Source organism: Carassius carassius, chromosome 45, assembly GCF_963082965.1.
Source record: "Carassius carassius chromosome 45, fCarCar2.1, whole genome shotgun sequence".
NCBI lineage: Eukaryota > Metazoa > Chordata > Actinopteri > Cypriniformes > Cyprinidae > Carassius > Carassius carassius.
This window is the reverse complement of record NC_081799.1, coordinates 267,501-292,794: the sequence shown is the minus strand read 5'-3', so window position 1 is coordinate 292,794 and position 25,294 is coordinate 267,501. Positions and strand designations below refer to the sequence as shown.

The following is a 25,294-nucleotide window of genomic DNA, read 5'->3' as shown; positions in this document are numbered from 1 at the left end:
GGAGCTCTGGGCAGGTTTGTGTGTCCTGTAGATGTGTTGATGTATCAGTGATGAAGTCTTCTGTTGTAACGGACATGACGCACACAAGCCGTCGAGAGAGCTCCGCCCGCAGCTTTCCTTCAAACACAGATGAGTTCCTGTCCAGCGTTCATCGTCCCGGTGAAGGAGGTTTGGGAAACGGCTTTGGTCCTTGATGTTTTTGTCAGCATGAGTCTAAACTGCATCTTCCTCTGTGCAGGTGCGCTGCATGTTAAACATATGGGGCGTGATGCTCTTCATTCGAATGACATGGATCGTGGGCCAGGCTGGAATTGGTAGGTTTGACTTTGGTCGGCCGTGTGAATTAGCACTTCAATTCACAAGCACACTCTTGTGTTTTCCATCCAGCTGCAGTCATTTCTCATGCACATGTTGAGTGTGGCTGTGAGGCGCTGTGAGCGGTCAGCGGTCATTTAGCAGCTCCAACACTGGAAATGTACTGCATACAGTGTGAAGCCAGCCACAGACGGCTAGTGTTTAGTGCTGTACCTGATAACCATGAGTCGTGGAGACGTTCATCACCTTTTTATTTCCACAGCGTATTCCTGCATCATTGTTATCATGGCCACTGTAGTGACTACCATCACGGGCTGCTCCACCTCTGCGATCGCCACCAATGGTTTTGTACGAGGAGGTAATTTAAAAAGTGCATTATTTCAACTATGACTTACATTGGTGCAAAAACCATTCAAAAGGTACCTGTTTGTAGAACTGTTACACACAAATGACACAATGTAGATAAATGCTGATATTCCATAAACATCCAATTGTTTACTGTACACAAGTGACCCTAACAGGGTTGACATTGGAAACTCAACTACGGGTAGATGTAAAATGCATAACAAATATGATACAAGAAAAGACTTTGATTTGTCCTTTGAGTGTTGCCTTGTCATGTTGTTCTTTGTCGACCAGAGTCTGCTTTATTTAATAAGAGCTCTTAACAAAATTCCAAGTGAACATTGAAAGTATAAGTTAGCAACTTCCTTCCATCATTTCAGTAGCACTTATTTCCTCAATCAAATGTGGGAAGTTATAAAAGACAGCAGAGGACAGGCCAGAAATGCTCCCATGATGATCAAAGAGGAGAAAATGGACAGATTCCCAAAAGAGATATTGGTGGCATCGAATATTGTTACTTAAAGTTATTACTTGCATGTGGTGAAAATATTTTACATTAACATTTATTCATTTAGCAGGCGCTTTTATCCAAAGCGACTTACAGATGAGTACAGTGGAAGCAATCAAAAAGAGCAATGATATATAAGTGCTATAACAAGTCTCAGTTAGCTTAACACAGTACACCTAGCATGGGATTTTAAATAATATAATAAATAAAAAAAGAATAGAGTTAGAGGTCTTTACACATGCACACACACACAATTGCATAATAAATGAAAAGAAAATAGAATACAAAAAGATTAGAAAGGTAGTTAGATTTTTTTTAAAGAATAGAATTAGAATAGTGAGTGTTAAAGTTAGAGGGTCAAATAAAGATGGAAGAGATGTGTTTTAAGCCGATTCTTGAAGATGGCTAAGGACTCAGCTGCTGGGATTGAGTTAGGGAGGTCATTCCACCAGAAAGGAACATTTAATTTAAAAGTCCGTAAAAGTGACTTTGTGCTTCTTTGGGATGGCACAATCAAGCGACGTTCAAACATCAATGTCTTGCATTTTAAGCGAGCAGCTATTGGAAGTCAGTGCAAATTGATAAACAGAGGTGTGACATGTATTATTTTTGGCTCATTAAAAATTAATCTTGCTGCCGCGTTCTGAATTAATTGTAAAGGTTTGATAGAATTGGCTGGAAGACCTGCCAAGAGAGCATTGCAATAGTCCAGCCTGGACAGAACAAGAGCTTGAACAAGGAGTTGTGCTGCATGATCCGAAAGAAAGGGCTTGATCTTCTTGATGTTGAATAAAGCAAATCTGCAGGATCGGACAGTTTTAGCAATGTGGTCTGAGAAAGTCAGCTGATCATCAATCATAACTCCAAGGCTTCTAGCTGTTTTTGAAGGAGTTATGGTTGATGTGCCTAACTTGATGGTGAAATTGTGATGGAACGATGGGTTTGCTGGAATCACAAGCAGTTCTGTCTTGGCAAGGTTGAGTTGAAAGTGATGGTCCATCATCCAGGAAGAAATGCCTGTTAGACAAGCTGAGATGCAAATAGCTACCGTCGGATCATCAGGATGGAATGAGAGGTAGAGTTGAGTGTCATCAGCATAGCAGTGGTATGAAAAGCCATGTTTCTGAATGACAGAACCTAATGATGCCATGTAGACAGAGAAGAGAAGTGGTCCAAGAACTGAGCCCTGAGGCACCCCAGTAGTTAGATGTTAGGTCTTGGACACCTCACCTCTCCAAGATACTTTGAAGGACCTATCTGATAGGTAAGACTCAAACCATTGAAGTGTGGTTCCTGAGATGCCTTTTGCCAGTAGGGTTGATAGGAGGATCTGGTGGTTAACCGTGTCAAAAGCAGCGGACAGATCAAGCAGGATAAGTACTGAAGATTTGGATTCCGCTCTTGCCAGTCTTAGAGCTTCAACAACTGAGAGCAAGGCCGTCTCATTTGAATGTCCACTTCTGAAGCCAGATTGGTTGCTGTCAAGGAGGTTGTTATGTGTGAGAAATGTAGAGACTTGGTTGAACACCAGCTCGTTCAAGTGTTTTTGCAATGAAAGGATTTTACATACAGACTCTCGTTTTATGAACCCTATTGGGTAGAATTATTGTTCCTGAGGTCTTCACATGAGTTTTTCTCATATTTGGTGGCAAAGTCTTTTAGAACTCCTGAGTGCATGAGTGTGACGCATCTAACTGTTCTAGCACTACACTAACGACGGATGAAGGGTCAGTAAGTTACTTGGCGCAATGCTTCTAGTTCTCACAGCCTGTGGGGAAGTTCAATAGAGTGTTTTAAGATCTCAGTGTTTTTCTCTCGGGCAATTGAGAGGTTCATTGGCAGTCTGGAAGTCAGAAATGGATAGCTGTCCCTCTCTACATGCCTTCATCTGAGAGCAGGGTGATGGCATTAGATAACATTTTTGGTTCAGTGTGGAAGCAAATCAATATTTTTCCATGAGCACCTCAGGCGTTAGTTATTAACCCGATTACGGGTGAGTGTGTATGTGTGTGTTGGATTGGGTTTGTTTGAGATCCTCAATGATATTTAGCTTTCACTGCAACTCTTTTTTTTTTTTAGTTTAGAGAACTGCTCTCTCATACTCATCAGAAAATTACATTCACTACTTTGTATATTTTGTTTTTCAGCATTGCATGCAGGATTTTTGATGTGTGTTATTGCTAATGCTTCCCGTCACCGAGGTGTGTAGCCGTTAATCAGATTAGGCCTGATCTTCTCTGGTATTCCAGTCATTTATTAATACACACACACACACTTTAATAAATAAGATCTAACATTAAACACTCCCTCAAGTTGATCTGTACTCAGTCTGTGCACTTTTCTCACCCCTGATTATTAGGAAAATCTTTAGACTAAGCTTGAATATGGGAGGATGTTTCAGCATAGCTGAGAGTACTACTTTGTTATTGGTAACTTAATCTTATCCACAGGCGCACCTCAGGGTTCGGTGCTGGGCCCCATCCTCTTCTCACTATATCGCTGGGACATATATCATTGAGACACGATGGATTGGTCTACCACTGCTATATCCACAACACGCACTGCTCTACTTTTTACTCCCACTTGCCAGTAGTCAAATTAGGCTGAATGATTCAACCGTTTATTCAGAAAGCTCTCAAGATGCAGTTAACATGAAGAACAAATACAAGGGCAGGACCAGAATCAGTTAATGATTTGAGTTTAGTTGAAGACTGTAGCATTTGTTTAGAATCTTGGGTCCGCAGAATGAGGCCAAATGACGAACTGATCTTGGATAAAATACCAAAATAACACAACTGAATATATAAGTAAGCAATGCATGTTTGGCCATCTTTCTTTTTCAATAAACATGTGGGTCTTAGCTAGAGGTCGACCGATATTGGATTTTGCCGGATACCGATAGCTAGGTTGGACCACACTGGCCGATACACATTAATTAACCAATGTTTTTAAAATGGATACAAAAAAAATAAAAATTATTTATTATTTACAAAAAAAATAGTAATAATAACAGTAATAGTAAATGTTGAAATTACCACTAATAGGGCCCTATGAAATCTGTTAAATTTTTTCCAAATTCTGTTATATTAAAGTTTATTAATCATAAAGTAAGTCTAATTAAATAAAATCATGAAACGTAAACATTTTCAAATAAGTTTAAGAAAAGTTTAAGAAAAATTACATGATTAGGGCCCTAGAAATGTTTTATTGTTTCTCACCATATTTTTTTTTTTTATTGTTACCAAATTCTGTTTTAGCATATCTAATTGTTTGAACGCATAAAACAACTTAATTTATTTTTTCTTAAATGTCAATGTCAATGTCACCTTTATTTATATAGCGCTTTAAACAAAATACATTGCGTCAAAGCAACTGAACAACATTCATTAGGACAACAGTGTCAATAATGCAAAAATGATAGTTAAAGGCAGTTCATCATTGGATTCAGTTATGTCATCTCTGTTCAGTTAAATAGTGTCTGTGCATTTATTTGCAATCAAGTCAACGATATCGCTGTAGATGAAGTGACCCCAACTAAGCAAGCCAGAGGCGACAGCGGCAAGGAACCGAAACTCCATCGGTGACAGAATGGAGAAAAAAACCTTGGGAGAAACCAGGCTCAGTTGGGGGGCCAGTTCTCCTCTGACCAGACGAAACCAGCAGTTCAATTCCAGGCTGCAGCAAAGTCAGATTGTGCAGAAGAATCATCTGTTTACTGTGGTCTTGTCCTGGTGCTCCTCTGAGACAAGGTCTTTACAGGGGATCTGTATCTGGGGCTCTAGTTGTCCTGGTCTCCGCTGTCTTTCAGGGATGTAGAGGTCCTTTCTAGGTGCTGATCCAGCATCTGGTCTGGATACGTACTGGATCCGGGTGACTGCAGTGACCCTCTGATCTGGACACAGACTGGATCTGGTGGCCACAGTGACCTCGGAACAAGAGAGAAACAGACAAATATTAGCGTAGATGCCATTCTTCTAATGATGTAGCAAGTACATAGGTTGTTATGGGAAGTGTTTCCGGTTCCGGTTTACCTAATTAATGCAGCCTAAAAATCCTTTAACGGATTTGGATAATAAAAGCATATTAGTATGTTATGTGTATGCCAGGTTAAAGAGATGGGTCTTTAATCTAGATTTAAACTGCAAGAGTGTGTCTGCCTCCCGAACAATGTTAGGTAGGTTATTCCAGAGTTTGGGCGCCAAATAGGAAAAGGATCTGCCGCCTGCAGTTGATTTTGATATTCTAGGTATTATCAAATTGCCTGAGTTTTGAGAACGTAGCGGACGTAGAGGATTATAATGTAAAAGGAGCTCATTCAAATACTGAGGTGCTAAACCATTCAGGGCTTTATAAGTAATAAGCAATATTTTAAAATCTATGCGATGCTTGATAGGGAGCCAGTGCAGTGTTGACAGGACCGGGCTAATATGGTCATACTTCCTGGTTCTAGTAAGAACTCTTGCTGCTGCATTTTGGACTAGCTGTAGTTTGTTTACTAAGCGTGCAGAACAACCACCCAATAAAGCATTACAATAATCTAACCTTGAGGTCATAAATGCATGGATTAACATTTCTGCATTTGACATTGAGAGCATAGGGCGTAATTTAGATATATTTTTGAGATGGAAAAATGCAGTTTTACAAATGCTAGAAACGTGGCTTTCTAAGGAAAGATTGCGATCAAATAGCACACCTAGGTTCCTAACTGATGACGAAGAATTGACAGAGCAACCATCAAGTCTTAGACAGTGTTCTAGGTTATTACAAGCAGAGTTTTTAGGTCCTATAATTAACACCTCTGTTTTTTCAGAATTTAGCAGTAAGAAATTACTCGTCATCCAGTTTTTTATATCGACTATGCAATCCATTAGTTTTTCAAATTGGGGTGTTTCACCGGGCTGCGAAGAAATATAGAGCTGAGTATCATCAGCATAACAGTGAAAGCTAACACCATGTTTCCTGATGATATCTCCCAAGGGTAACATATAAAGCGTGAAGAGTAGCGGCCCTAGTACTGAGCCTTGAGGTACTCCATACTGCACTTGTGATCGATAGGATACATCTTCATTCACTGCTACGAACTGATGGCGGTCATATAAGTACGATTTAAACCATGCTAATGCACTTCCACTGATGCCAACAAAGTATTCAAGTCTATGCAAAAGAATGTTGTGGTCAATTGTGTCAAACGCAGCACTAAGATCCAATAAAACTAATAGAGAGATACACCCACGATCAGATGATAAGAGCAGATCATTTGTAACTCTAAGAAGAGCAGTCTCAGTACTATGATACGGTCTAAATCCTGACTGGAAATCCTCACATATACCATTTTTCTCTAAGAAGGAATATAATTGTGTGGATACCACCTTTTCTAGTATCTTGGACAGAAAAGGGAGATTCGAGATTGGTCTATAATTAACTAGTTCTTTGGGGTCAAGTTGTGGTTTTTTGATGAGAGGCTTAATAACAGCCAGTTTGAAGGTTTTGGGGACATATCCTAATGACAATGAGGAATTAATAATAGTCAGAAGAGGATCTATGACTTCTGGAAGCACCTCTTTCAGGAGCTTAGATGGTATAGGGTCTAACATACATGTTGTTGGTTTAGATGATTTAACAAGTTTATACAATTCTTCCTCTCCTATGGTAGAGAATGAGTGGAACTGTTCCTCAGGGGTCTATAGTGCACTGTCTGATGTGATACTGTAGCTGGCGGCTGAATGGTTGCAATTTTATCTCTAATAGTATCGATTTTAGAAGTAAAGTAGTTCATAAAGTCATTACTGCTGTGGTGTTGGGAAATGTCAACACTTGTTGAGGCTTTATTTTTCGTTAATTTAGCCACTGTATTGAATAAATACCTGGGGTTATGTTTGTTTTCTTCTAAAAGAGAAGAAAAGTAATCGGATCTAGCAGTTTTTAATGCTTTTCTGTAGGATATGTTACTTTCCCGCCAAGCAATACGAAATACCTCTAGTTTTGTTTTCCTCCAGCTGCGCTCCATTTTTCGGGCTGCTCTCTTTAGGGTGCGAGTATGCTCATTATACCATGGTGTCAAACTGTTTTCCTTAACCTTCCTTAAGCGTAAAGGAGCAACTTTATTTAAAGTGCTAGAAAAGAGAGAGTCCATAGTTTCTGTTACATCATCAAGTTGTTCTGAGGTTTTGGATATGCTAAGGAATTTGGATACATCAGGAAGATAACTTAAAAAGCAGTCTTTTGTGTTAGAAGTGATGGTTCTTCCATACTTGTAACAAGAAGTAGAATTTACAATTTTGGCTATATGAATTTTGCAAAGAACTAAATAATGATCTGAGATATCATCACTTGGCTGAATAATTTCAACACCATCAACATCAATTCCATGTGACAGTATTAAATCTAGAGTATGATTTCGACAATGAGTAGGTCCTGAAACGTGTTGTCTAACACCAATAGAGTTTCATTATCAACATGGATATTAAAATCACCAACTATTAAAACTTTATCTGCAGCCAGAACTAACTCAGATGTAAAATCACCAAACTCTTTAATAAAGTCTGTATGGTGCCCTGGTGGCCTGTATACAGTAGCCAGTACAAACATAACAGGGGGTTTATCATTAACATTTGTTTCTCTGGATAATGTTATATGAAGCACCATTACTTCAAACGAGTTATACTTGTAGCCTGCCCTCTTAGAAAACCAAGAAGCCTAATGATTTTTTCCCCCTCAAAAATTCTTCGTGTATTTACATTTTTATTGTTATCAAATCAAGGCATGACACATTAATTTTATTTGTCTTTTAATTACTTAAAATTAAGCAAACTTTTTTTTGGCAAACAAGGGGAATTTACTATTAAAATTAAAACATGGAAGAAATGTTGTGTGATTATTCCTTAACAAATGATGTTTGTTTCATTTTAGTAGTAGTAGTAGACAATGTACATTCTACTGAACAATAGACTTCAGAACCGACAAAACCGACTTTTATTTTGAAGGGTTGCAAAATAAATGAATACCTTTACAATTCTGTGTATGTGATAAGATGCTTTTGCTCAAATCAAGATGCTCATGAAGTGACTCTCAGAGCAGTTCTGGAGATGTTGTTCATGTGTTTTCGTCCTCATTTAGTGAGACGTCAGACACTGAAATCACCGCGAGCGTCACGCGTTAAACTATGAATTCTGTTTTTATGATTGATTCTGCGACTCCTTTCACGTTTTCTGCATCGCAAAAATCATAGGGCCCTACAATTATCCCAGTACACTTTAACTGCTTCTGTTACTGAACACTCAAGTGATCATCTAATCAATATAAAAGAGCAGCGTTGAGTAGGAGAACTCACCAGTATCACACACACGACGCGTTCAGCTCAAGCAGCGGTCTAAAACAGATTATTTATTCACCAAACAGACACAAGTTTACGTCAAGAATTAACAATGAGCCAAAGATAAGTTTGAAGTTCAGTGTTTAAAAAATGGAGAGAGATCTATATTATAGTTCTATAATATGAAGCATACAGACTTTAATAGAGCCACAGAAAGACAAAGTTTTGATGGAAATGGTCAATATACAATTCATTATGTACATTAACAACGATTCGGGGCGAATATAATGTAATTTAATGTTAAACTATGTGAATGGTGCTCTGAGGCGAGGCAGTATTTTCTGTCAGAAGTTTCTCACTCTGTTCAGCGTGCAGCGTCACGTGTCTAAACAAACAGCATGTTCCGTCAGTGATTTCAGCCACTAGAGGCCGCTCTCGCACTGTATGAAAACAGATCCTTCTCAGCTGCTCCAGAAACTGACTCAACCTGGGAAACTATCAGCCGCTCCAGCAGAGACGAAACGCGGAAAACTATCGGCATGGATTTTTGACGATAACCGATTGTTCCAGATATCAACTATCGGTGCCGATTAATCAGCAAAACCGATAAATCAGCCGACCTCTAGTCCTAGCAGTGAAATTGAATTTGTCCAAGTGTTTGTGTGCCCCTACATAATGGTGCGATTTTTAGAATATTTTTAAAGGGTCTCTTATTGATGCAACAAGATAACTGATAAATCAGCCTTGAATTGTATTTTCAGGAAGGTGATCTGTTTAATTTTTTTTCCTTAGGTGGGGCGTATTACTTAATATCTCGAAGTTTGGGCCCAGAGTTTGGTGGCTCCATTGGTCTTATTTTCGCCTTTGCCAACGCTGTGGCCGTGGCCATGTACGTCGTGGGATTCGCAGAAACTGTAGTTGAGCTGCTCATTGTAAGAGGCACAATTCTGTTCTCTCATACATTGTTCAGTTTGCTTAAATTATTTTGTATAGACAGAATAATCATGTGTTTGTGTCCATTTAGAATTCCAATGCACTCATGCTCGATGAGATTAATGATGTCAGGATCATTGGAACCATTACGGTCATCCTGCTGCTTGGCATCTCTGTGGCTGGAATGGAGTGGGAGGCCAAGGCAGGAGATTTAGTGTATCTTTAGTTTTCTTTGATCATCAGCCAGTGCTGACCTTATGAATTCACCATTTGTCAAAATGATTTCATTTCACAGGCTCAAATATTCCTCCTGTTCATTTTGGTCACTGCTATCTTTAACTACTTCATTGGGACCTTCATCCCTGTCGAGTCCAAGGAGAAATTTGGCTTCTTCGGCTATGATGGTAAGAATGAGCTTATCTAGACCAGCATTTATCAACCGGTGGGCATCAGAAAGAAAACAAAGCTCTATGTACATGATAAACTGCTACTGTTTGTTTGTTTGTGTGTTTTTTTTAAATGTAAAAGGGTTTGCGTCAGATCAAACCCTGCTGTGTTTGATAAACATAGTTTGTGCTGAACACAGCGTTTTGTGCTGCCAATGAAACCTTGAAAAAGGAAAAAGATGGAAACCAGGAAGCCAGGGCTTTGGAGATTTGCTATAGTTTTTCCTTGATATAATATTAACAATTTTTAATTTAACAATGTTATTTGATTGGCGCTGGATGTCCAAATGAAGACTTGAGGCTTTAGGGAAAACCACTTAAGAACAATAGTTGAGGATTGTCCAAGGCCTCTGGGAATGTTTATTGTGTGACTTGAGTTCTGAGTTTAAAATTTGATCGTTGTTTTCACTTGATTCATTCCTGTTGTGCTTTCTATCATCTAACTACTGCAATTATTATCGGACATCTTGTCTTTATAGCCGGCATCTTGGCAGATAACTTTGGCCCAGACTTTCGAGGGCAGACGTTTTTCTCCGTTTTTTCCATCTTCTTCCCGGCTGCCACAGGTATTTTGGCTGGAGCCAACATCTCAGGAGATCTAGCAGTGAGTGTTGGCAATCCTTTCCTCAACGCATTTATTTTTTATTCTTCGTCACAGTCTCTGTAATTCTCTGTAATTGGTTCTTTCCTTTAAGGATCCTCAAATGGCCATCCCTAAAGGAACGCTGTTGGCTATCCTCATAACAGGCCTCGTGTACATGGGGGTGGCCATTTCTGCAGGTAAACTCTCTCAGAATTGCATATCGTTTTGATTACTCCTGTATTATTGATTGATTTGTGTCATGTATTGGCTGATTTGTTGAAAGGTGCTTGCATCGTGCGGGATGCTACAGGAATGGAGAGTAATGTAACTCTCAGTGGCTTAAACTGCACTGACGCGGTCTGTAAGTTCGGCTATGACTTCACTTCCTGCAGACCTGTTGCAGGAGGAAAGAATGCCTGCAAGTTCGGCCTTCACAATGATTTCCAGGTACATCATTGCCTTTTCTACATTATCACTCCGTTCCAAATCCTAGTGAGCTTTCTGAGCATCATTTTTAAGGCACGCCCTTCCACTTGGCACGCATAAGAGACTCTGGCCAAATTAAACATTTTACTGAAATGTACTGGTTTTAATGCAGGTAGAAAACTTTTTTTATGAAGTATGCTCACTCAGGGACTTGTTCAGGGTTCCTGCACGTCCTTAAAAAATCTTCAAGTTATTTGTATCAAATTTAGGTCCATAAAAAGTCTTAAATTTTCCAAGAAAGTTTTTTTTTCTTAAATTATGATTTCAAGAAGTCTATGGGGAGGAGAGAAAAAAAGAATTGGGGACGGAAAGACAAGAATTGCAATATGGCTTAATTTTCAGTAAGCCTGTTGTTTTTGTTCAGACCAATGCAAAACTCGATATATATCCTTACCCTGCTCATATTGTGTTGATTTCATTTGTGCAGGACCGGTCTTTAAAAATCCTGTTATTTAGTAAGATTTTACCTGAAAAGTTCATTTACAAAATCCTTGTATAATTGTAAGTGCTGTATTTAAGTGTCTGCTTGATTTGTATTCTGTGTTTATGTAATTCTTGTACACTGTAAGTTTTGCCATGAAAACAGCCTTAGATGCTGACATGGCAATAAAAATAAATGACACTAACGGTGTTAAATGCTGGCTGCGTCAGGATGGGAAGAGAAAGGCTGTGGTTGTGTGACTGAAGGTGTTGTTCTGCAGGTCATGAGTGTGGTGTCCGGCTTCGGGCCCCTGATCACGGCCGGCATCTTCTCAGCGACCCTCTCCTCCGCCCTGGCGTCTCTCGTCAGCGCCCCCAAGGTCTTCCAGGTGGGCGACTCACGCACTGCTTCATGTCAGAGACTGCTGTGTGTTTAACACGTGTGGTTTCGCTCCGTGATGTCAGAACAGGTCTTGCTTGTTTGATGAATTCTTCCTTTTCCTCAGGCTTTATGCAAAGACAATATCTACCCTGGAATTGGAGTATTCGGCAAGGGCTACGGCAAGAACAACGAGCCCCTGCGAGGATATTTGCTCACCTTTGGCATTGCCTTGGCCTTCATTGTCATTGGTAGGATCTCGACAGATTGAATTATTTTTAATTGGTAGAAATTGTTGTTGAATAAAACAATGGGATGGGTTGATGAGGTCACCTCGCTCTGACACTTGCTTGTTTTAAATTTCTCCAGCGGAGTTGAATGTCATCGCCCCAATCATTTCCAATTTCTTCCTGGCCTCGTACGCTCTCATCAACTTCTCTGTGTTTCACGCGTCGCTGGCCAATTCCCCCGGTAAGAGTTCCTCCACCTGTGCTGAATTCACTCTGTAGACAAGCTGGGTCACGTCTCCACAGATGAGTGATCAGATATCATTAGTGTCAGGGTGGGACGTAACACCCCAGCCCTCAGGCTCGCACACATCTGAGGAGTTCACACTAGTAGAGAGTGTGGTATCTGCCACTTCACATGAAGGGGCTTTGAAACTGACGATTTGTTCATTGGAGGTTCAGTGAAATCAGGTGCTTGACCTTCAGAAATGCAGATCCACCACAGGACGTGAAGCAAAGTGTTTTTCCATTTACATTGACACAGATTTGAAACCCTCTTGCTAAATAAGGTTATGTCTCTAAAACCCTGAGTAGTGTGGCAGTAAATATTAAGGGCCCTATCATACATGCCATGGGCATGCTGGTCTAAAATAGAGTTGTGTTCAGGAACATTGCTATTTTAAGGAGCTGAAGATAGACTGCACCCCAGACCAACTCAAACCTGGTCTAAAGTCTGACGCAATGTTTTTCCTTTGTTATTTAAAGAGCGTACATGCTGCTTATTGAACACAGGGATGCACAGCAGCACACAAACATGCCAAATATTAAAAATTAAAGGATTGCAATGCATAATAATTTTTTGTATTATATCAGAATTAGGCTATCTATTTGCTCTCATGCAAGCAGCTCCGTTTTATCTCGGAGATTCATTCTGTCTTTGCGCTTGCCAAATTCTGCTGTGTAAATAGCAAATCTGTCATGGCACGAGCGCATCTGGCTCTTAAAGGGAATGGAAGATGAGACCCTGATTGGTTTATAGCACGTTACGCCCAAAAAACACCCATTACTCATTAAGAGAATAGGGACATTCTCTTATAGACGAAGCTCTCGATTTACCGGTCAATCTACGTTCCTACTCTCACCTATGGTCATGAGCTTTGGGTCATGACCGAAAGGACAAGATCCCGGATACAGGCGGCCGAAATGAGCTTTCTCCGTAGGGTGGCTGGGCGATCCCTTAGAGATAGGGTGAGAAGCTCAGTCACCCGGGAGGAGCTCAGAGTAGAGCCGCTGCTCCTCCACATCGAGAGGGGTCAGCTGAGGTGGCTCGGGCATCTATTCCGGATGCCTCCTGGACGCCTTCCCGGGAAGGTGTTCCGGGCGCGTCCCACGGGGACGAGACCCCGGGGAAGACCTAGGACACGCTGGAGAGACTATGTCTCCTGGCTGGCCTGGGAACGCCTCGGTGTCCCCCCAGAAGAGCTGGAGGAAGTGTCTAGGGAGAGGGAAGTCTGGGGTTCTCTGCTTAGACTGCTGCCCCCGCAACCCGGCCCCGGATAAGCGGAAGATGATGGATGGATGGAGAATAGGGACAACCCATTTAGACCATGCGTCCGGGCGCACCAACCGTTTTTCAGTCTTTAAAATAGCAGAAGTGTATTTGGACATGCCCTGAGTGCACCTGCACCATGCGCTTCACACTGTGCGTTTAGATCGTCAAATAGGGCCCTTAATAAGCACTGGATTGCAGATACTCTGTAGAGGCTGGATAGTTTAGGACTGATGTGACCATGTCAAACAATTAACCATAACTTTAGCAGCAGGCTAGAATGAATAAAATGGGAAAATGTAGTGGCTTCCCATCATGCGCGGTGGACATCTGGAGGCCCTGATATACTCATAGCCATGTTCTTTTTCATTGTTTGAAGACATTTAAAATACCTTTGCAGCGGTATACTATTAATGAACACGCCGTGGCTTTAGATGACTGTTTAAATATGTTTGCTTTGTGCAAACACGACAGCAGTGAGAAAGCAGCAGTTAAGAACACATCTGATCGACATGATGTTTCCACTAGATCTGCAGTTCAGCGCTCCAGTCATGTCACGTTTATTAATATAGCACTTCACACAGCAGATGGCTTCACAGGAGTAAATACAGGCTCAGTTTGTCCTGTAAAGCAGCTGGTGTCTGTTCACTTTGTTCAAGTTCACTTTAAGCTCACTTTAAGCTCTGTGATTTCTGAAGTGTGTCGGGGCCTTTGCAAAGTAACCGCTCCTATACAAGAAGGCGTTTTTGTGTTCCTGTAGAGTGTCCATTCCTATTGCTGTGTTAATCAGACCTTTATTATTTATTTTCATATCTGAATGACATCATGTTATTGACTGTATTTCTTGTTTTGAAGTTATAATTTCATGTATTTCTTTATTCTTTGTGTGAAGAGGTTTGTTTGTCCCTCAATACCAAAGCTCTAGAAGACCAGCAGGTAGATATCTTCACTTCTGACACTTTATTACACAGTCTCTGCACACGATTGCATGAACGTAAAGGGTACGTGTAGCTTTGCCACTCTCCAGATATCTCATGTTTAAAGCGCTTCAGTACCCTTTATGTCATGTATTGTCTGTAGCTTTACAAGGTAACTGTGATCCACTAAATCCCACTAGTCTAGTACGTGTCCTGTGTTCAAGAAGCCTTCCTAGTTGTGGTAACAGCTCATATGTATGCTAACTGGTGCTAACTTCATTTAATCAATTCTGTGTTCATGCTTTTGTCAAACTGACTCCTTCCAGTGTGTAAAGTGTTGTTAAGGACACAGAGAGGCTGTGACAGCGTTATCAGTCTGGTATGAAATGTCTTGAGCAGATTCTGTGCGGTGGTGTCCCGTCACACACCCCTGTGCCATTCTTTGTGTCCCATACTGTTGTGTAACGTGGCAGAACGGCACAGTTAGCACTTTCCTGCCACAAAGAACTATTGTTGGTTTTATCCCAGCTGTTTAGTTGCTCCGTTCCAACACGTGGCTCTCGTTGTGGGGTGTACTTGGGGTATTTTGACCTTTCCCTATGCTGGCACATCCTAACCCATAGTACTGCAGCAGATGCCCTGCTGTTTGACTGGGTCTCTGAGCGTTTGCTCCGTGTTTGTCAGGATGGAGGCCGAGCTTCAAGTACTACAACATGTGGGTGTCTCTGGCCGGGGCCATCCTGTGTTGTGTGGTCATGTTCATCATCAACTGGTGGGCGGCCCTCCTGACCAACGTCATCGTCCTGTCCCTCTACATCTACGTCAGCTACAAGAAACCAGGTGGAGTGGACTGGACAATGAGACAAAGCATCAGTTGTTGTTCGGTGCAGCCCCAGTGCTTCATGGGATTGTTATGGTCTTACAGATGTGAACTGGGGTTCGTCCACTCAAGCGCTGACGTATCATCAGGCCCTGACACACAGTTTACAGCTGTGCGGAGTAGCTGACCACATCAAAACCTACAGGTAATACGCCCCCCATCTGTGTGTGTGTGTGTGTGTGTTTTCACCATACCAAAATACTGACTTCGATACAATACCTGATTAAAATATCATGATACTATGACAAAAACATAGAACAACAGGAAGTGTCATTGAATAGCAGATTATCCAAGTGGAGATTACAGTTATTTTATCTATTAAATAAAAATAAAAAAGCATTTCATCCCCCTTCAAATAATATAATAATCCCATTCCAGTGCCACTAGGACCATGATGAGCAACTACGGAGCTTTGCTACATTCAGAAACTAGCTAGAAGGATTAAGTCAAATCTTTTTTTTATGTAGTTATTTTATTTCACAATAACAATTTATATCATGTTGTTATTTTTGTTGTTTTATCTCTGTTATTAATAAAAAACAGCTGCAAGTAAACTAAAGACACATAATAAAACAAAGACAAATGAAATAAATGGGGCCCTATGAAATCGGTTTAAATTCTTGAATTTTTCTATATTCCATTTTAATGGTTACATAAAAAAAATATTAAGTCAAGTCAGATTGTAACAAAGCAACTGAACAGCATTAAATAGGAAAATAGTGTGTCAATAAAGCAAAAGAAAACTTTGCTTCCTTTGCTCCTATAAAGAAACTCTCAAGACTAGCATATCTCAGAGCTGTTTGCTACGCCGGAGCGCCTTCACTAATGACAGATACCAGAAGTGAGATGTTTATGATGTTTGAAATATGGATTTATTTCTTATGAAAACACATGGATTCGCTACAAGAGCCCTTTATTCACTTGAAATGGAAATCATTTTCAAAGTATAAATGTCTTTGCCATCAGTTTTGATCAATTTAATGCATGCTTGATGAATAAGAGTATTAGTTTTCTCCAAACCTGTGAAAGATCGCCATTGATTGTGATACAAGAAGTGTATTTATCATAATCAAAATTTGCAAATGAAGACAATGCATAAATAATCGGAATGAAATTGAATGAGGGTAAAGAGAAGAGCTTGATTATTAGTGCTGTGGATTTAACGTGAGGACTTTGATCTTCAGTGTGAGGTTTTCTGATGTGACTCTGATAAATTCTGCCTTTCTGACAGCACACATCGCCCTCTGCATAATCCGGGTTTATTCTTAACATTTTTGCTTTGAAGCGGTCTAATCTGAGCTGGAGCTGTGCTCTGGACGGCCCGCTGACCCTGGAGGTCATGAGAATGTGGTGTGGGATGCTCTGACGTTGTCCGTCTCCTCTAGGCCACAGTGTCTGGTGATGACCGGAGCTCCAAACTCACGCCCAGCTCTTCTTCATCTGGTGCATGCCTTCACCAAGAACGTGGGTCTGATGCTGTGCGGCCACGTGCGCATCGTGAGTACCTGAGCGTAACGTCTGGTGTGTGTGTGTGTGTGTGTTGTGCAGTCCCGGTTCCAGTGGTCTCTTCATGCAGCGGTAATGGGATCATGTTGTTGGAGGAAAGCAGCTCTGTGTGGACTGTGATTACAGTGTGCAGAATGGATCACGCTCTTTAACATCATGAGCTGATCTCTGCACACACATGTGTTCGTTCCCAGAGTTCCCGGCGGCCCAACTTCAAAGAGCTGAGCAGTGATATGCTGCGCTACCAAAGGTGGCTCCTCAACAACAGCTCCAAGGCGTTTTACACTCCTGTGGTGGCCGAAGACCTTCGCCAAGGAACCCAGTACCTGCTGCAGGTGTGTGTATAGTAGCCATCTTGCTCACTAGTTGATTTGAGCATGTTTTTAATTCCACACATTTGTGCCGTCTCACCTAATCTACAGATCCATCTTGACAGGGTTGAATGTTTTGTTTTAGCTTTCTATTGGCCAAAGGCTCCTTTGCACCAATAAGCCTAAAATTGGGCTTTTCTGTCCTTTGAATTCTTGGCTCCCTGCTTGGTACACGTGAGCCCATAATCTGCTCACAGCTGAATTCTGTGTTATAACCCATTTGGAAATATTTACTTCTCTGTGTGTGTGTGTTTGCTGATATGACCTACATTATGGGGCCACAATTGGCCTCAATAAAACCCTGCTTTCTCTGCATTATTGGACATGCTAGCTGTGGCTGTAACATGCCAAATGTTTTATAAAAAAATAATAATAGTGCAACGCACTTTCTATGAGGGCTGAGTTTGAGGTTTGTCTCTTTTTGCCTATGGAAATAATCCCAGTGTGTGTGTGTGACAGGCTGCTGGTCTGGGCAGACTGAGGCCCAACACGCTGGTGCTCGGCTTCAAGAACGACTGGCGCATCGGAGATATAAAGGACGTTGAGACCTACATAAACCTGATGCAGTGGGTTTCGTCTTCTGTTTGAAATCAATCCACTATTGATAAAAATCTCACTGAATTAGTGAGGCAGCAGCTTTTATACAGTGATAAAGTGGTTTGTTTATTTGTTTGCCTGACATCTGGTCATCAGTCATGCAACGTGAAATTCAAGATGAGTAAAAGTTAATCAGAAATCAGTGTTAACTGTCAGAAAACTGCAGTTACAGTCAGAGATCTGTATGTATATGATGCCATGACAAGCTATTTTCACCATAAAAGTGTTATTTTTCCACACGTATGTATTGTGTTCTGGCATTCATTTTGATGCATTTTGGCATGACGTGTACGTGTTTCTAGTGTATGCACAGCTGAAGAGCATCTGGTAGATGTTTATGAGCAAACGGGGGAAGCAGCTTTGAAGTAAATGGTGTGGGTCTTCATCCTGTGAGACATTAATGCTTGTTTATTTGTTTGTGTGTGTGTGTGTAGCGACGCGTTTGATTTTCAGTACGGTGTGGTCATTCTCAGACTGCGAGAGGGACTTGATATCTCTCACATTCAAGGCCAAGGTACAGTACTGAACATGAATCAGTCTCCTTTAAAGAATATGCGTGATCTGACCAATACTTCTTGGTGCTCTTGATTTATCATGAATGCATCACTCTTCACTAGTGATAAACTGCATCAGTAGAATGTTGACTCTGCTTTACATGCCCTCTCATGGGAACAAAGCATTTTAACCCTTTAAAGCCTGTAAAACACTTCAGTGTTCGGCTGGATGAAATCGTCCATTTAATGACCTCGTTTTTTGATGGTCATTAAGTGGACTTGCCGTTCATGCTAAATTTGAGTTTGCCTTAACCTCAAAGGGGTGCTTAACGTTCCGTTTGTTCCTGCAGATGATTCTTCAGCGATGAAGGATGTGGTGGTTTCAGTGGACATGAGCAAAGACTCTGATGGAGACTCGTCCAAACCCTCCTCCAAGGCCACCAGTGTCCAGAACAGCCCGGCCGTCCAGAAAGGTCGGTGCTTTGAGTTCGGTTGTTTTCCACAAATCAAGTCAAGTCACCTTTATTTATATAGCGCTTTATACAAAATACATTGCGTCAAAGCAACTGAACAACATTCATTAGGAAAACAGTGTCAATAATGCAAAAATGATAGTTAAAGGCAGTTCATCATTGGATTCAGTTATGTCATCTCTGTTCAGTTAAATAGTGTCTGTGCATTTATTTGCAATCAAGTCAACGATATCCCTGTAGATGAACTGACCCCAACTAAGCAAGCCAGAGGCGACAGCGGCAAGGAACCGAAACTCCATCGGTGACAGAATGGAGAAAAAAACCTTGGGAGAAACCAGGCTCAGTTGGGGGCCAGTTCTCCTTTGACCAGACGAAACCAGTAGTTCAATTCCAGACTGCAGCAAAGTCAGATTGTGCAGAAGAATCATCTGTTTCCTGTGGTCTTGTCCTGGTGCTCCTCTGAGGCAAGGTCTTTACAGGGGATCTGTATCTGGGGCTCTAGTTGTCCTGGTCTCCGCTGTCTTTCAGGGATGTAGAGGTCCTTTCTAGGTGCTGATCCAGCATCTGGTCTGGATACGTACTGGATCCGGGTGACTGCAGTGACCCTCTGATCTGGACACAGACTGGATCTGGTGGCTACGGTGACCTCGGAACAAGAGAGAAACAGACAAATATTAGCGTAGATGCCATTCTTCTAATGATGTAGCAAGTACATAGGGTGTTATGGGAAGTGTTTCCGGTTCCGGTTTACCTAATTAATGCAGCCTAAAAATCCTTTAACGGATTTGGATATTAAAAGCATATTAGTATGTTATGTGTATGCCAGGTTAAAGAGATGGGTCTTTAATCTAGATTTAAACTGCAAGAGTGTGTCTGCCTCCCGAACAATGTTAGGTAGGTTATTCCAGAGTTTAGGCGCCAAATAGGAAAAGGATCTGCCGCCTGCAGTTGATTTTGATATTCTAGGTATTATCAAATTGCCTGAGTTTTGAGAACGTAGTGGACGTAGAGGATTATAATGTAAAAGGAGCTCATTCAAATACTGAGGTGCTAAACCATTCAGGGCTTTATAAGTAATAAGCAATATTTTAAAATCTATACGATGTTTGATAGGGAGCCAGTGCAGTGTTGACAGGACCGGGCTAATATGGTCATACTTCCTGGTTCTAGTAAGAACTCTTTCTGCTGCATTTTGGACTAGCTGTAGTTTGTTTACTAAGCGTGCAGAACAACCACCCAATAAAGCATTACAATAATCTAACCTTGAGGTCATAAATGCATGGATTAACATTTCTGCATTTGACATTGAGAGCATAGGCCGTAATTTAGATATATTTTTGAGATGGAAAAATGCAGTTTTACAAATGCTAGAAACGTGGCTTTCTAAGGAAAGATTGCGATCAAGTAGCACACCTAGGTTCCTAACTGATGACGAAGAATTGACAGAGCAACCATCAAGTCTTAGACAGTGTTCTAGGTTATTACAAGCGGAGTTTTTAGGTCCTATAATTAACACCTCTGTTTTTTCAGAATTTAGCAGTAAGAAATTACTCGTCATCCAGTTTTTTATATCGACTATGCAATCCATTAGTTTTTCAAATTGGTGAAGAAATATAGAGCTGAGTATCATCAGCATAACAGTGAAAGCTAACACCATGTTTCCTGATGATATCTCCCAAGGGTAACATATAAAGCGTGAAGAGTAGCGGCCCTAGTACTGAGCCTTGAGGTACTCCATACTGCACTTGTGATCGATAGGATACATCTTCATTCACTGCTACGAACTGATGGCGGTCATATAAGTACGATGTAAACCATGCTAATGCACTTCCATTAATGCCAGCAAAGTTTTATAGTCTATTCAAGAGAATGTTGTGGTCAATTGTGTCAAACGCAGCACTAAGATCCTGTCACGGTTCATGAATACATTGTTTCCTGCTCGTCTCATGTTACGTCATGTTGATTGTTTCATGTGGGCAGCTGCACGCAATTCCAACTGAATATTTAATGCCCTGTCTTTCGTCTCTTGTTGGTCAGATCATTCTGTCAGGGCGATAGAAGACGGGAAGCAAAAATGCAAATAAAACCATTACCGAGCAGGAAACAATGTATTCATGAACCGTGACAGATCCAATAGAACTAATAGAGAGATACAACCACGATCAGGTGATAGGATCAGGTCATTTGTAACTCTGATCTGGAAATCCTCACATATACCATTTTTCTTTAAGAAGGAATATGATTGTGAGGATACCACCTTTTCTAGTAGGGCTGCTCCGATCACGATCGGCCGATCGTTAATGCGCATCTCATCAGTAAAGCCGGTTCTCTAATCAGCGGTTAATTCCCTCAGGTGTGTGATTTCACATAGAGCAGCTGATACTACACAGAGCCTTTGTTAACGGAGAAGATGCGCAAATAAACGCTGAAAATGAACGTGGATTTGCGCAGCTTCTCAGTTAACAACGTCTCTGTGTAGTAACAGCTGCTCTATGTGAAATCACACACCTGAGGGAATTAACCGCTGATTAGAGAACCGGCTTTACTGACGAGATGCGCATAACGATCGGCCGATCGTAATCGGAGCACCCCTATTTTCTAGTATCTTAGACAGAATCATTTAACAGATTTGGATATTACAAGCGTATAAGTGTGTTATCTTTAAGCCAGGTTAAAGAGACATTAAACTATCAGGAATTAATAATAATTAATAATAGTCAGAAGATGATCTATGACTTGATGGAATAGGGTCTAACATACATGTTGTTTGTTTAGATGATTTAACAATAATAATAATAATAATAATAAACTTTTTTTTATATATAGCGCCTTTAAAAGTAGCATCTCAAAGCACTTGAATAAAATTAAAAGAAACATACAGTACAGACCAAAAGTTTGGACACACCTTCTCATTCAAAGTGTTTTCTTTATTTTTATGACTATGAAAATTGTAGATTCACACTGAAGGCATCAAAACTATGAATTAACACATGTGGAATTATATATGGAATTATATACATAACAAAAAAGTGTGAAACAACTGAAAATATGTCATATTGTAGGTTCTTCAAAGTAGCCACCTTTTGCTTTGATTACTGCTTTGCACACTCTTGGCTTTCTCTTGATGAGCTTCAAGAGGTAGTCACCTGAAATGGTCTTCCAACAGTCTTGAAGGAGTTCCCCGAGAGATGCTTAGCACTTGTTGGCCCTTTTGCCTTCTGTCTGCGGTCCAGCTCATTTGGATACATCAGGAAGATAACTTAAAAAGCAGTCTTTTGTGTTAGAAGTAATGGTTCTTCCATACTTGTAAAAGAAGTAGAATTAACAATTTTGGCTATATGAATTTTGCACAGAACTAATTAATGATCTGTGATATCATCACTTGGCTGAATAATTTCAACACCATCAACATCAATTCCATGTGACAGTATTAAATCTAGAGTATGATTTCGACAATGAGTAGGTCCTGAAACGTGTTGTCTAACACCAATAGAGTTCAGAATGTCTATAAATGCTGATCCCAGTGCATCGTTTTCATTATCAACACAGAGATACATGTAAACTTGAAACATTCACTTTTTCTAAAAAAAAGCTGAAAGTGAAAAGGCAGATGAGTTTATTTCCCAGGGGTTCCTGCTCCAAGGGGAAGTAATCATTTGTGTGCTTCTGGGGTTGGTTCTCATCCGAAACCCTCCACAAGCCATCTCATGCAAACTCAATGTTTTCTGAAATCTCTGTCCAGCGCAACACAACAAACGAAGAGTGCTTTCTGAAGGATCCAGGCTGGGAACACCGCGATTTTGACGTGCATCTGATTAATTGCTCTGAGATCTCTCAGCTCCATCTGACACTGGAGGGCTCTCTGAAGCCTGAGAAAACAACCATAAAAACAAATATAGCTGCAAACGATGATCAGAAGGGGTCAGGCACATGAGACAGCTTGAGAAAATGAGCAGAACTGGCAGATATGAAAGGGTCTATAAAATATATATATATATATATGCCAAATTTTCTCAAGGATACATGTGAGTCAGTTGGTACTTCATTATTATAATATTTCTTTTCCAGTTAATTTTTTTTTAAATATAAACATTTAAATGGTTGCTGTCATAGAAGCTTGACAGATTGAAGCACAGTAAAAATGTTAATGAATGCGTTCTATGGTGCATAGAGGGTTTTGGGTAAATGCTCCTCTCTAGAGTAAGTTTTTCTGGCTGACTATTGAGGTAAATGAGACATAACCTGTCATACTGCATTGCTGACAAGCTGGTATACAGACATCTTTTGCACGGTTGAAACTATCTGTGTATTAAAACAGATGAGATAAGTTCATTTGTGCTTCTCTTAAACTCAGGTGCTACAGCGATCTGTCACTCACATCAAACAGTGCTGAAATGACATTTATTGATTGAATACAATACAAAGGACAGAATTTGAAACTGGAGATGGTTTCATTTCAAAAGAAACAAAGCCCAGAGCTTATTGCTATTTATTGGATATACTGTCATGTATCTGCTGCAGTGATGTGTGCTAGTGTGACCATGCTAAACAACAGCAGGAGCCGTTTCTGTAGGATCTCTCCACTCTCAGCCGTGCTGTGGACTGATCTGGACAAATCCTATTTCGTGACTATTTATTCATAATGACACACACTTGGTAAGTATGACTGAATTTCAGTCACATAGAGTGGTGGCCAAAATTGTTAGAACACCTTACATATCTGAAAATATTGACCTTTTTTGCCTCCAAAATATGATTTTCTGGTTACTTTGAGCACAACAAACCTCAGTCGAAGTGAGTCCTACTGTTGTTATCCACTTTTAACTTTAATATCTGGCATGTCCTCCTTTTGTAGCAATGACAGCAGTGTATTTGCTGTGAACGTCAGCTCTAATGTTATCCCAGCTCAAGTAAAAGCAAAATCTGTCCAGTTTAATTTCCATCTCACCCCAAATTTGCTCACTGGGTTTGAGGTGTGGACTTTGAGGGGCAGTCCATCATCTTCAGTGTTGAGCAGGTTTAGGGTTAACCTTTGTAAACGTGTTCTGCTGATTTTGGCCAGCACTGTACGTACAGAGAGTCTGAAAGAGGCTTGGGAATCTCAACTCTTCACAGGATTCTTATGAAAAGGTTTTTAATGAAGTTTTTTTTAAACCCTTTTTCCTGAAGTCTTATTTACTTTTATTTGAGGTTTAATATAGTTGTATTTCTATTTTTCACTAGTTTGTGTCGGTGGTAGTAAACCGTCATCTCCAGATGTTCTCTGTGAGGTCCTTGTGCCTCGCTGATGAGGCTGTGACGTCATCAGTGTGTGCTAATGGATGATGATGATGACTCCTGTAATAAACTGCAGCAGAACAAGCCTCTCTTTGTGTTTGACTGACGCACATGTTTCCCATTGCAGCATTAGCAGACTTTAACCTCTTGTGTTTTTCTAACATGATCCAGATGAGGATGAGGATGGCAAAGCCTACACTCGGCCGCTGTTGAAGAAAGGCAGGACATTTCTCTCACTCTCGTTCTGTCTCTGACCTGCATGCACTTTCTCTTGGTGACAGTTTAGGATGTGCTGCTTTCATGAGTGTTTCTGCTGGTTTGACCTCTGACCTTCACCTTTATGTGTGCTAGCTTGTGTTTCAGCTCCAACGATGTCACTTCCTGTCTGTGATCTAATACTCGGTGTCTTCCTGCAGGGCTGCTTCTCTCTCCACTGAAGACTGTGCTTTCTTCTGTCTGTTTGATCAGTCTGCTGTGGATGTTAAGGTTCTCTGGATCTGGTCTGAGCGTGTGTGTGTGTGTGTGTGTGTTTCAGAGAAGATGAGCCCGACGGTTCCTCTGAATGTGGCCGATCAGCGGCTGCTGGACGCCAGTCAACACTTCCAGCAGAAGCAGGGGAAGGGCACCATCGACGTCTGGTGGCTCTTTGATGACGGAGGTCAGTGGAAGTAGCTTTGACAACATGGTGAACATACTCCTGATGCACCTGAGTCATGTTTCACTGAAATAACTAATACTTACCCTATCAGGAAGATTACTTGCAAAGCTCCATTTTTCGGGCTGCTCTCTTTAGGGTGCGAGTATGCTCATTATACCATGGTGTCAAACTGTTTTCCTTAACCTTCCTTAAGTGTAAAGGAGCAACTTTATTTAAAGTGCTAGAAAAGAGAGAGTCCATAGTTTCTGTTACATTATCAAGTTGTTCTGAGGTTTTGGATATGCTAAGGGATTACATCAGGAAGATAACTTAAAAAGCAGTCTTTTGTGGTAGGAGTGATGGTTCTTCCATACTTGTAACAAGTATACTACAGGGCAGCTGTGGCCTAATGATTAGAGAGCTGGACTAGTTACCAGAAGGTCTCAGGTTTGAGTCTCGGTGCTGGCAGGAAGTGAATGAACAGCGCTCTCTTCCTCCCTCAAGACACTGATCCCCCAGTTACTCCCCGGAGCTGGATCTACAGCTGCCCAGTGCTCCGTGTGTGTGTGCGTGTGTGTGTGTGTGTGTGTGTGTGTGTGTGTGTGTGTGTGTGCGTGTGTGTGTGTGTGTGCGTGTGTG

The 25,294-nt window shown here is 40.9% G+C and overlaps 1 protein-coding gene and 1 long non-coding RNA gene across 4 annotated transcripts in view; one reads left to right on the top strand and one right to left on the bottom strand.

Moving 5' to 3' along the window:
- LOC132127725 (uncharacterized) overlaps nt 1–25,294 on the bottom strand; it is a 396,454-nt gene that overhangs the window by 202,852 nt on the left and 168,308 nt on the right. The window lies entirely within an intron of this gene.
- LOC132127722 (solute carrier family 12 member 2) overlaps nt 1–25,294 on the top strand; it is a 69,330-nt gene that overhangs the window by 33,432 nt on the left and 10,604 nt on the right. The window contains exons 3-22 of one of the 2 annotated variants that reach the window (XM_059539775.1): nt 239–314; nt 578–673; nt 9,273–9,412; nt 9,505–9,615; nt 9,709–9,817; nt 10,339–10,463; nt 10,555–10,639; nt 10,726–10,889; nt 11,630–11,737; nt 11,855–11,978; nt 12,097–12,198; nt 15,105–15,260; nt 15,346–15,445; nt 16,686–16,797; nt 17,001–17,141; nt 17,637–17,743; nt 18,209–18,288; nt 18,619–18,741; nt 24,190–24,237; nt 24,554–24,676. In XM_059539775.1, the coding sequence (XP_059395758.1) occupies nt 239–314; nt 578–673; nt 9,273–9,412; nt 9,505–9,615; nt 9,709–9,817; nt 10,339–10,463; nt 10,555–10,639; nt 10,726–10,889; nt 11,630–11,737; nt 11,855–11,978; nt 12,097–12,198; nt 15,105–15,260; nt 15,346–15,445; nt 16,686–16,797; nt 17,001–17,141; nt 17,637–17,743; nt 18,209–18,288; nt 18,619–18,741; nt 24,190–24,237; nt 24,554–24,676 (2,230 nt within the window). The remainder of the gene's footprint in view (nt 1–238; nt 315–577; nt 674–9,272; nt 9,413–9,504; nt 9,616–9,708; nt 9,818–10,338; nt 10,464–10,554; nt 10,640–10,725; nt 10,890–11,629; nt 11,738–11,854; nt 11,979–12,096; nt 12,199–15,104; nt 15,261–15,345; nt 15,446–16,685; nt 16,798–17,000; nt 17,142–17,636; nt 17,744–18,208; nt 18,289–18,618; nt 18,742–24,189; nt 24,238–24,553; nt 24,677–25,294) is intronic. The other variant, XM_059539776.1, reaches the window with a different exon arrangement.